The 12,945-nt window shown below is 39.0% G+C and overlaps 1 protein-coding gene across 1 annotated transcript in view; it reads left to right on the top strand.

The window, feature by feature from the left end:
* MDN1 (midasin AAA ATPase 1) overlaps window positions 1–12,945 on the top strand; it is a 1,255,339-nt gene that overhangs the window by 595,310 nt on the left and 647,084 nt on the right. The window contains 3 exon segments of the mRNA XM_053710546.1: window positions 5,302–5,461; window positions 8,414–8,530; window positions 9,049–9,257. Of these exon segments, the coding sequence (XP_053566521.1) occupies window positions 5,302–5,461; window positions 8,414–8,530; window positions 9,049–9,257 (486 nt within the window).

Below are 12,945 nucleotides of genomic sequence, written 5' to 3'. Positions count from 1 at the left end.
GGTCAGCAGATGTAACTTCTAAGTCTAAACTACTTAACATTCCCTTCAAAGGGCAGACCTTATTCGGGCCCGGCTTGAAGGAAATTATTGCTGACATTACGGGAGGTAAGGGCCACACCCTTCCTCAGGACAGGGCCAAATCAAAGGCCAAACAGTCTAATTTTCGTGCCTTTCGTATCTTCAAGGCAGGAGCAGCATCAACTTCCTCCGCTCCAAAACAGGAAGGAACTACTGCTTGTTACAGACAGGGTTGGAAAGGCAACCAGTCATGGAACAAGGGCAAGCAGGCCAGAAAGCCTACTTCCGCCCCTAAGACAGCATGAAGACAGGGCCCCCTCTCCGGAGATGGATCTAGTGGGGGGCAGACTTTCTCTCTTCGCCCAGGCTTGGGCAAGAGATGTACAGGATCCCTGGACGTTGGAGATTGTATCTCAGGGATACCTTCTGGATTTCAAAACTTCTCCTCCACAAGGGAGGTTTCATCTGTCAAGGTTATCAACAAACCTAGTAAAGAAAGAGGCATTTCTACAATGTGTACAAGACCTCTTAGTGATGGGAGTGATCCACCCAGTTCCGCGAACGGAACAAGGGAAAGGGTTTTACTCAAATCTGTTTGTGGTTCCCAAAAAAGAGGGAACATTCAGACCAATCTTAGACTTAAAAATCTTAAACAAATTCCTAAGGGTTCCATCGTTCAAGATGGAAACCATTCGGACCATCCTACCCATGATCCAAGAGGGTCAATATATGACCACAGTGGACTTAAAGGATGCCTACCTTCACATACCGATTCACAAAGATCATTATCGGTACCTAAGGTTTGCTTTTCTAGACAGGCATTACCAGTTTGTAGCTCTTCCCTTCGGGTTAGCTACGGCCCCGAGAATTTTTACGAAGGTTCTGGGCTCACTTATGGCGGTACTAAGACCACGAGGCATAGCGGTGGCTCCGTACCTAGACGACATTCTGATACAAGCGTCAAGTTTTCAAAATGCAAAGTCTCATACAGAGATAGTTCTAGCATTTCTGAGGTCGCATGGGTGGAAAGTGAACGTGGAAAAGAGTTCTGTTACCACTCACAAGGGTTCCTTTTCTAGGGACTCTTATAGATTCTGTAGAGATGAAGATTTACCTGACGGAGTCCAGGTTATCAAAGATTCTCAATGCTTGCCGTGTCCTTCACTCCATTCCAAGCCATCAGTAGCTCCGTGCATGGAAGTAATCGGCTTAAAGGGACAGTATACACTCATTTTCATATAACTGCATGTAATAGACACTACTATAAAGAATAATATGCACAGATACTGATATAAAAATCCAGTATAAAACAGTTTAAAAACTTACTTAGAAGCTGTCAGTTTGGCTCTGTTGAAAAGGTAGCTGGAAAGCCCACTGCAAGTGGCAAATAAGACACCCCCCCCCCCTCCCCCTTCTTTTGCATATGAAAAGACCCTTTACACAAACAGGAGCAAGCTGGAGTAGGTAGTCGAGCGTATTCACATAAAACTTTGGGGCTTGGTTAGGAGTCTGAAAATCAGAGCAATGTTATTTAAAAATAAGCAAAACTATACATTAATTTAAAAAAAAAACTTTATGGTCTATATAAATAGATTATCTACAAAACATTTATGCAAAGAAAAAATGAGTGTATAATGTCCCTTTAATGGTCGCGGCAATGGACATAGTGCCATTTGCGCGCCTGCATCTCAGACCGCTGCAACTATGCATGCTAAGTCAATGGAACGGGGATTACTCAGATCTGTCCCCTTTGCTAAATCTGGACCAGGAGACCAGAAATTCTCTTCTCTGGTGGTTGTCTCGGGTTCATCTGTCCAAAGGAATGACCTTTCGCAGACCAGATTGGACGATTGTAACAACAGATGCCAGCCTACTAGGCTGGGGAGCAGTCTGGAATTCCCTGAAGGCTCAGGGATCGTGGACTCAGGAGGAGAAACTCCTCCCAATAAACATTCTAGAATTAAGAGCAATATTCAATGCTCTTCTAGCTTGGCCTCAGTTAGCAACACTGAGGTTCATCAGATTTCAGTCGGACAATATCACGACTGTGGCTTACATCAATCATCAAGGGGGAACCAGGAGTTCCCTAGCGATGTTGGAAGTCTCGAAGATAATTCGCTGGGCAGAGTCTCACTCTTGCCACCTGTCAGCGATCTACATCCCAGGCGTGGAGAACTGGGAGGCGGATTTTCTAAGTCGCCAGACTTTTCATCCGGGGGAGTGGGAACTTCACCCGGAGTTATTTGCTCAACTGATTCATCGTTGGGGCAAACCGGATCTGGATCTCATGGCATCTCGCCAGAACGCCAAGCTTCCTTGTTACGGATCCAGGTCCAGGGACCCGGGAGCGGTGCTGGTAGATGCACTAGCAGCCCCTTGGGTTTTCAACATAGCTTATGTGTTTCCACCTTTTCCGTTGCTACCTCGACTGATTGCCAGGATCAAACAGGAGAGAGCATCGGTGATTCTGATAGCGCCTGCGTGGCCATGCAGGACCTGGTATGCAGACCTAGTGGACATGTCGTCCTGTCCACCATGGTCTCTACCCCTGAGGCAGGACCTTCTAATTCAGGGTCCTTTCAACCATCCAAACCTAATTTCTCTGAGGCTGACTGCTTGGAAATTGAACGCTTGATTCTATCAAAGCGTGGGTTTTCGGATTCGGTTATTGATGCATTAATACAGGCTCGGAAACCTGTTACCAGAAAAATTTACCATAAGATATGGCGTAAATATTTATATTGGTGTGAATCCAAGAGTTACTCATGGAGTAAGGTTAGGATTCCTAGGATATTGTCCTTTCTACAAGAGGGTTTAGAAAAGGGCTTATTGGCTAGTTCACTAAAGGGACAGATTTCTGCTCTGTCTATTCTTTTACACAAGCGTCTGGCAGACAATCCAGACGTCCAGGCTTTTTGTCAGGCTTTGGCTAGAATGAAACCTGTATTTAAAACTGTTGCTCCTCCTTGGAGCTTAAACTTGGTTCTTAAAGTTCTGCAGGGTGTTCCGTTTGAACCCCTTCATTCCATTGATATTAAACTTTTATCTTGGAAAGTTCTGTTTTTGATGGCTATTTCCTCGGCTCGAAGAGTCTCTGAGTTATCTGCCTTACATTGTGATTCCCCTTATCTGATCTTTCATTCAGACAAGGTAGTCCTGCGTACTAAACCTGGGTTTTTACCTAAGGTTGTTTCTAACAGGAATATCAATCAAGAGATTGTTGTTCCATCATTATGTCCTAATCCTTCTTCAAAGAAGGAACGTCTTTTGCATAATCTAGACGTAGTCCGTGCCCTGAAGTTTTACTTACAGGCAACTAAAGATTTTCGGCAAACTTCTTCTTTGTTTGTCGTTTACTCTGGACAGAGGAGAGGTGAAAAGGCTTCGGCTACCTCTCTCTCTTTTTGGCTTTGTAGCATAATACGTTTAGCCTATGAGACTGCTGGTCAGCAGCCTCCTGAACGAATTACAGCTCATTCCACTAGAGCTGTGGCTTCCACTTGGGCCTTTAAGAATGAGGCCTCTGTTGAACAGATTTGCAAGGCTGCAACTTGGTCTTCACTTCATACTTTTTCCAAATTTTACAAATTTGATACTTTTGCTTCTTCGGAGGCTGTTTTTGGGAGAAAGGTTCTACAGGCAGTGGTTCCTTCTGTTTAAAGTTCCTGCCTTGTCCCTCCTATCATCCGTGTACTTTAGCTTTGGTATTGGTATCCCATAAGTAATGGATGACCCGTGGACTGAACACACTTAACAAGAGAAAATATAATTTATGCTTACCTGATAAATTTATTTCTCTTGTAGTGTGTTCATTCCACGGCCCGCCCTGTCTTTTTTGAGGCAGGTTCTCAATTTTAAATTATAACTCCAGTCACCACTGCACCCTATAGTTTCTCCTTTCTCGTCTTGTTTCGGTCGAATGACTGGATATGACATGTGAGGGGAGGAGCTATATAGCAGCTCTGCTTGGGTGATCCTCTTGCAACTTCCTGTTGGGAAGGAGAATATATCCCATAAGTAATGGATGACCCGTGGACTGAACACACTACAAGAGAAATAAATTTATCAGGTAAGCATAAATTATGGGGTTTTTTTTTACACCTCACTTCTTGGCTACTCGTTAAAGGGATAGTAAACCCAAATATTTTCTTTCATGATTCAGAGAGCATGCAATTTTAAGCAACTAATTTACTCTTATTATAATATTTTCTTCATTCTCTTGGTATCTTTGTTTGAAAAAGCAGGAATTGAAAGCTTTGGAGCCGGCCCATTTTAGGTTCAGAACCTGGGTTGTGCTTGCTGATTGGATGGCAAAATGTAGCGACCAATCAGCAAGCCCTATCCAGGGTACTGAACCAAAAATAGGCCGGTTCCAAAGCTTTCATTCCTGCTTTTTCAAATAAAGATACCAAGAGAACGAAGACACATTTTTAATAGGAGTACATTAGAAAGTTGCTTAAAATTGCATGTTGTATCTGAATCACAAAAGAAAATATTTGGGTTTACTATCCCTTTAAACTAAGGTATTAGTGAGGTGGGAGGTGTATTTATAGGCATTTTGAGGTTTGGGAAACTTTGCCCCCTTCTGGTAGGAATGCATATCCCATACGTCACTAGCTCATGGACTTTTGCCACTATGAAAGAAATTTATTTATCAGATAAGTTCTTACATAAATTATATTTTTTTGAGTAGGCAGACCTTTCTTTCCAGGGAGTGGGCTCTCCATCCGGAAGTGTTCTCTCAGATAATCCTTACGTGGGGGGGGGTTCTTGTTATGTTCTGTGTCAGGATATTTTGTGAGAGCCTTATTGTCTGCAACAGTTGCTTTAAATGAAGATTAGTAGAAGCCATATACAGTGGATATAAAGTCTACACACCCCTGTTAAAATGTCAGGTTTCTGTGCTGTAAAAAAATGAGACCAAGATAAATAATTTCAGAACTTTTTCCACCTTTAATTTGACCTTTTAAAAAATCTAGAGTTGTCTGTCACATATCCATCTTCCTATTTCATTTCCTTCGACTGAATAACTGGAGGTTATGGGTAAGGCAGTTACACTTAACAGCTTTTCTGGGGTGCGCTTTGCCGCCTCCTGCTGGCCAGAAGTTGATTATCTCACTAGTAATTAGAATGACGTCGTGGACTCTCCATGTTCGGAAATAAATTTCTCAGTTAAGCATACATTTTTTTTTTTTTTAAATTTCAGGGAGAACTTAAACATATTAGTTTTTTTTTGCCCATGATTTTTATACAACTGAATCTGTATTTACAATGTTTTTACAGATTTTGCTGCAATTGTAGAGAATTTCCACCGCTTTAAAGAGCAGCTTCTACAGTCTGTGGAAGGACAGAGCACTGGAACATTTGAGTGGGTGGATGGAATGCTGGTACATGCTCTTCAGTCTGGGGACTGGTTATTAATGGACAATGTCAACTTCTGTAGGTATGTAGTTGTATTGCTTTTAAAAGGACACTGAAGACAAAATTTAAACTTTCATGATTTAGAAAGAACTTGCGATTTTAATAGATTTTCCAGTTAAATTCAATTATCAAGTTGTGCATAGTATTGTTATATACATACTTTCTAAGGCAGCAGCTAATTTAGCATGCAGTAGCGAACCTTCTCAACAGAGGTCCCTAGTGAAATTATTTTGGGGGCCCCCAAAGGTCACTAAGTAGATAGGAATAGCAATAATATAAACAGATAGATCTGTAATCTGCACTTGTAAAAAAGATCCATTGCTTTAGGATTGTACACATTCTGCACATGCCTATAGACTGGCTGCTTTGGGCCCCTCAAACACTTGGGCCCTGGTGCCACTGCACCAATGGTAGTTCCACCCCTGTGAGCATGTGCAGGAGTTTAGTGTATACATATGAGTCTGTGATTGGCTGATGGCTGTCACATGATACAGGAGGATAGCAAACTTAAAGGGACATTAAACCCCCAAAATTTCTTTCATTATTCATATAGAGAAAACAATTTTTTAAAAGTTTCCAATTTACTTCTATTATCAAATTTGCTTTGTTCCCATGTTATTCTTTGTTGAAATGTTACCTAGGTAGGTAGCGTGCACATGCCTGCAGCACTACAGGACAGGAAATAGTGCTGCCATCTAGTACTCCTGCTAATGTATAACAATGTTGCAAAACTGCTGCCATATAGAGCTGCAGAGACGTGCACACTCATAAGCTTACTTTACTGCTTTTCCACAAAGGATAGCAAGAATACAAAGACAATTTGAAGAAGTAAATTGGAAAGTAAAATCGTATGTTCTATCTGAATCATCAAAGAAAAAAATTGGATTTTAGGTCTTTTTTAAGTAATTTTTTTAATTTGTCAGAAAAAAAAATCTACTGCTTATTTAAAGTGAAGGTAAACTAAACTGGTGTGCAATAAATCAATCAATATATCAAGCCAAATAAACATTATGTTCATTCATCAATATTTCTATATATCAATATTACCTTAGATATTTGATATATTTTGCATTGATTCTGATATTTTAAAATCAACCCGTAATATTTTTTTTTTTTCCAAACAACGGTCACATTGTCTGAACATCCAATTGATTCTTTGGCCGTTAGGCGGCCGTCAATTGACGTAATCAGTGGATGTTTCATTCTGCGCATGCCTAAGTTTTTTTAGTTCATACTAGCAAAGCGAGCGCGTCCACGTTAACCGATGACCGGGATTAACGCATGCGCAAAGGTGAGAGTGAAGTCAGGATGCGCATGCGCCGTTGTTAGATGCTCGATGTGCACGAGCCTAGTAGACACGTATAGAGCGGGTGGGACCGCTCTATACGTCACTGTCTAACAAAGCCGGAAATGGTGAGTGGGAGGAGAATCGCAAGGCAACGAGCATAAAAATATAAGTATATAAATAATGTAAAAAATAAATTTATTGAAAAAAAAACTTAGCGACTGGGTTTAAGACAGTAAAAGGATTCTAAATATCATTCTTTAATGCCCAAACTTTACCTTCACTTTAAAATACAGAGTAGATGTAATTACATTGTATTTGTATGCTTTTGTTGATCATGCAATGCTACTGTATTTAAAGGGATACTGAACCCAAATTTTTTCTTTTGTGATTCAGATAGAGCATGCAAATTTAAGCAACTTTCTAATTTACTCCTATTATCAATGTTTCTTCGTTCTCTTGCTATCTTTATTCGAAAAAGAAGGCATCTAAGCTAAAGAGCCAGCCAATTTTTGGTTCAGACCCTGGACAGCTTTTGTTTATTGGTATCAGCAAGAACCCCAGAGGCAGAACTTTTCTTCACTTTCTGCGATGAGATTTTCAGTGAAAATTTATCTGCAGGTCATTCTTAAATAAAATGTAATTTTAAGTTAGGCAGTTACACTGAGGCACCAGTTCAATTGCAATGTATTGGTTAACTGAAGAATAAAGCCATTTTTAAAAAAAAAAATTATAATATAAGCAGTAGTTTAAACATGCATTGCAAATTAGCTGCATACAAAAATAGAAATTGTAAAATGCCTCTTGAAAATTTTTTTTTCCTTTTCTCTCGGTCTAACATTGAAATGTAGTAATAAAAAAGATTCAATGCTCATATGGGCAGTCAACAATAAATGTACTGCTTCTTTGCAGTGCTACTGCATATTAGACTGTTCACATCAAACAGCAGTTTGCTCTGGATGCACTGTGATAAGGAAAACTTACACAGTGCAGCCAGAGCACAGCTCTGTTTAAAGAGAACTGTCTAATGTGGAGCAGCACTACAAAGTTAAAGTGCTAAAAGTTCCTGCATGTGTCCTGTTCTTTCTGCAGACATGCTGCATTTTCTGCGATGACATCTCAGATCACAGTATGTTCTGCCTTGGGGGCAAGAACAATCCAGGTTGTTCACCAAAACTGGGCCGACATCTAAACTTACATCCTTCCTTTTCAAATAAAGATACCAAGAGAAAATGTGATAATAGGAGTAAATTAGAAAGTTGCTTAAAATTGCTGCTCTATCTGAATCACGAAAAAACAAACACATTTGGTTCAGTGTCCCTTTAATAGTTCTTTGATACTTTCCCTTTGATTTATCATGCTTTTGTAATGTATAACCATCTTTTCGACTGCTTGATGAGTTACTTCCATTATAACCTACTTTTATGGAGTAATGGCTTGATGAAATTAAGTATATGAATCCCAGAGCCAGCAATTTAGGGTCTTATGGTTTATTATTTACTTATTTTACTATGCTCCTATTTTTGATAAGTCACAATTATTTTTCCTTGACCTTTTTTATTTAAGTGGCTCTTGGGAATAGCGACAGCTTGCAGTTTTCTTATTTAGTAAATTATAATGGTGGAGGAGAGTTGCAAAGCTTTATCTATTAGTGATAGTCTGTCTTGATACTTTTTCCATACTCTGCAGTTCCTCTGTGTTGGACCGATTAAATGCATTGTTGGAACCAGGAGGTGTTCTTACCATGACTGAACGAGGAGTAGTAGAAGGAGCCACCCCTACTATTAAACCTCATCCAAACTTTAGGTTAGTGCGATCTACTTATTACTGATAACACAAAAGCATGACTGTTTTAAGATGAATATTTGTTTTTTTGGTGCAAGACTCACAAAATAAATTTCAAGACCGGATTAGTTATGCACATGTAATTATATTCAAATTAAATTCAAATGTTTCTTTTTGGATGGACTGAAATATATAACCTGTTTGCAATGATTTAAAACAGTTCTGAGTAAATATGCTTTATATTGCAAATTAATCCGTTCTTACTCTCAAAATATCATTTGTAAGTTCTGTTTTGCTCCATACGTTTTGCATTTATGCTTAGGCCACTTTCTTGGAATTATCTTTAATGGGCAATCATATTCACAATTTATTTCACGTTATTAGGTCCTGGCTTGGCTGTTTTTGTATTAGAAGCGAAAAATAGGAGACAGTTTCTAAATACTGCGTTTGTGTGACACCATAGCCCACCAACACTGATCATAGTTATGAAGTCACTTATTTTGTCTGTAATAGTTATAAATCTTTTTTATGTTCTATAGATTATTCCTTTCAATGGATCCTTCCCATGGAGAAATATCAAGAGCCATGAGAAACCGTGGTGTTGAGGTTTATATCTCAGGGGAAACTAATGGAGCATTTTTGGACCCTCTTGATGTCAAGACGTTGTTACGTAATAGTGGATTGGTGGGGGATAGTGTATGTGATGCTTTAGTGGAGGTGCATTCTGAAATCCAAGAAACAATTATGGGTAAGAGTAAATTAAAACATTGATGCTATTTATTTTATATATACAATATATGTATTTCTTTCATGTAATTAGCAAGAGTCCATGAGCTAGTGACGTATGGGATATACATTCCTACCAGGAGGGGCAAAGTTTCCCAAACCTTAAAATGCCTATAAATACACCCCTCACCACACCCACAATTCAGTTTTACAAACTTTGCCTCCGATGGAGGTGGTGAAGTAAGTTTGTGCTAGATTCTACGTTGATATGCGCTCCGCAGCAAGTTGGAGCCCGGTTTTCCTCTCAGCGTGCAGTGAATGTCAGAGGGATGTGAGGAGAGTATTGCCTATTTGAATGCAGTGATCTCCTTCTACGGGGTCTATTTCATAGGTTCTCTGTTATCGGTCGTAGAGATTCATCTCTTACCTCCCTTTTCAGATCGACGATATACTCTTATATATACCATTACCTCTGCTGATTCTCGTTTCAGTACTGGTTTGGCTTTCTACAAACATGTAGATGAGTGTCCTGGGGTAAGTAAATCTTATTTTCTGTGACACTCTAAGCTATGGTTGGGCACTTTGTTTATAAAGTTCTAAATATATGTATTCAAACATTTATTTGCCTTGACTCAGAATGTTCAACTTTCCTTATTTTTCAGACAGTCAGTTTCATATTTGGGATAATGCATTTGAATTAATCATTTTTTCTTACCTTCAAAAATTTGACTCTTTTTTCCCTGTGGGCTGTTAGGCTCGCGGGGGCTGAAAATGCTTCATTTTATTGCGTCATTCTTGGCGCGGACTTTTTTGGCGCAAAAATTCTTTTCCGTTTCCGGCGTCATACGTGTCGCCGGAAGTTGCGTCATTTTTTGACGTTATTTTGCGCCAAAAATGTCGGCGTTCCGGATGTGGCGTCATTTTTGGCGCCAAAAGCATTTAGGCGCCAAATAATGTGGGCGTCTTATTTGGCGCTAAAAAATAAGGGCGTCGCTTTTGTCTCCACATTATTTAAGTCTTATTTTTTCATTGCTTCTGGTTGCTAGAAGCTTGTTCTTTGGCATTTTTTCCCATTCCTGAAACTGTCATTTAAGGAATTTGATCAATTTTGCTTTATATGTTGTTTTTTCTCTTACATATTGCAAGATGTCTCACGTTGCATCTGAGTCAGAAGATACTACAGGAAAATCGCTGTCTAGTGCTGGAGCTACCAAGCTAAGTGTATCTGCTATAATTTTTGGTATCTGTTTCTCCAGCTGTTGTTTGTATTGCATGTCATGACAAACTTATTAATGCAGATAAAATTTCCTTTAGTACTGTTACATTACCTGTTGCTGTTCCGTCAACATCTAATTTTCAGAGTGTTCCTGATAAACATAAGAGATTTTATTTTTTAAATCCATTAAGAAGGCTATGTCTGTTATTTCTTCTTCTAGTTTACATAAAAGTCTTTTAAAACTTCTCTTTTTTCAGATGAATTTTTAAATGAACATCATCATTCTGATACTGATAATGGTTCTTCTGGTTCAGAGGTTTCTGTCTCAGAGGTTGATGCTGATAAATCTTTGTATTTGTTCAAGATGGAATTTATTCGTTCTTTATTTAAAGAAGTATTTATTGCATTAGAAATAGAGGATTCTGGTCCTCTTGATACTAAATCTAAACGTTTAAATAAGGTTTTTAAATCTCCTGTAGTTATTCCAGAAGTGTTTAATCTCCCTGATGCTATTTCTGAAGTAATTTCCAGGGAATGGAATAATTTGGGTAATTCTTTTACTCCTTCTAAACGTTTAAGCAATTATATCCTGTGCCATCTGACAGATTAGAGTTTTTTTGGGACAAAATCCCTAAGGTTATGGGGCTGTCTCTACTCCTGCTAAATGTGCTACTATTCCTACGGCAGATAGTACTTCATTTAAGGATCCTTTAGATAGGAAAATTGAATCCTTTCTAAGAAAAGCTTACTTATGTTCAGGTAATCTTCTTAGACCTGCTATATTTTTAGCGGATGTTGCTGCAGCTTCAACTTTTTGGTTAGAAGCTTTAGCGCAACAAGTAACAGATCATAATTTTATAGCATTATTATTATTCTATAACATGCTAATAATTTTATTGGTGATACCATCTTTTAATATCATTAGAGTTGATGTCAGGTATGTCTCTAGCTATTTTAGCTAGAAAAGCTTTATGGATTAAACTTGGAATGCTGATATGTCTTCTAAGTCAACTTTGCTTTCCCTTTCTTTCCAGGGTAATTAATTATTATCTCAACTGTTTCTGGAAGGAAGGGAACTTTTTTACCAAAGGATAAAAAATCTAAGGTAAATTTAGGTCTAATAATCATTTCTCCAACATAGGTGTGTCCGGTCCACGGCGTCATCCTTACTTGTGGGATATTCTCTTCCCCAACAGGAAATGGCAAAGAGCCCAGCAAAGCTGGTCACATGATCCCTCCTAGGCTCCGCCTACCCCAGTCATTCTCTTTGCCGTTGTACAGGCAACATCTCCACGGAGATGGCTTAGAGTTTTTTAGTGTTTAACTGTAGTTTTTATTATTCAATCAAGAGTTTGTTATTTTAAAATAGTGCTGGTATGTACTATTTACTCTGAAACAGAAAAGAGATGAAGATTTCTGTTTGTATGAGGAAAATGATTTTAGCAACCGTTACTAAAATCCATGGCTGTTCCACACAGGACTGTTGAGAAGAATTAACTTCAGTTGGGGGAACAGTGAGCAGTCTCTTGCTGCTTGAGGTATGACACATTCTAACAAGACGATGTAATGCTGGAAGCTGTCATTTTCCCTATGGGATCCGGTAAGCCATGTTTATTAAGATAGTAAATAAGGGCTTCACAAGGGCTTATTAAGACTGTAGACTTTTTCTGGGCTAAATCGATTCATATATTACACATATTTAGCCTTGAGGAATCATTTAATCTGGGTATTTTGGTAAAATTATATCGGCAGGCACTGTTTTAGACACCTTATTCTTTAGGGGCTTTCCCTAATCATAGGCAGAGCCTCATTTTCGCGCCGGTATTGCGCACTTGTTTTTGAGAGGCATGACATGCAGTCGCATGTGTGAGGAGCTCTGATACATAGAAAAGACTTTCTGAAGGCGTCATTTGGTATCGTATTCCCCTTTGGGCTTGGTTGGGTCTCAGCAAAGCAGATACCAGGGACTGTAAAGGGGTTAAAGTTAAAAACGGCTCCGGTTCCGTTATTTTAAGGGTTAAAGCTTCCAAATTTGGTGTGCAATACTTTTAAGGCTTTAAGACACTGTGGTGAAATTTTGGTGAATTTTGAACAATTCCTTCATATTTTTTCGCAATTGCAGTAATAAAGTGTGTTCAGTTTAAAATTTAAAGTGACAGTAACGGTTTTATTTTAAAACGTTTTTTGTACTTTGTTATCAAGTTTATGCCTGTTTAACATGTCTGAACTACCAGATAGACTGTGTTCTGTATGTGGGGAAGCCAAGGTTCCTTCTCATTTAAATAAATGTGATTTATGTGACAATGAAAATGATGCCCAAGATGATTCCTCAAGTGAGGGGAGTAAGCATGGTACTGCATCATTCCCTCCTTCGTCTACACGAGTCTTGCCCACTCAGGAGGCCCCTAGTACATCTAGCGCGCCAATACTCCTTACTATGCAACAATTAACGGCTGTAATGGATAATTCTATCAAAAACATTTTAGCCAAAATG

Source organism: Bombina bombina, chromosome 4 (genome assembly GCF_027579735.1).
Source record: "Bombina bombina isolate aBomBom1 chromosome 4, aBomBom1.pri, whole genome shotgun sequence".
Classification (NCBI taxonomy): domain Eukaryota; kingdom Metazoa; phylum Chordata; class Amphibia; order Anura; family Bombinatoridae; genus Bombina; species Bombina bombina.
This window is presented reverse-complemented; position numbering and strand designations above follow the sequence as displayed.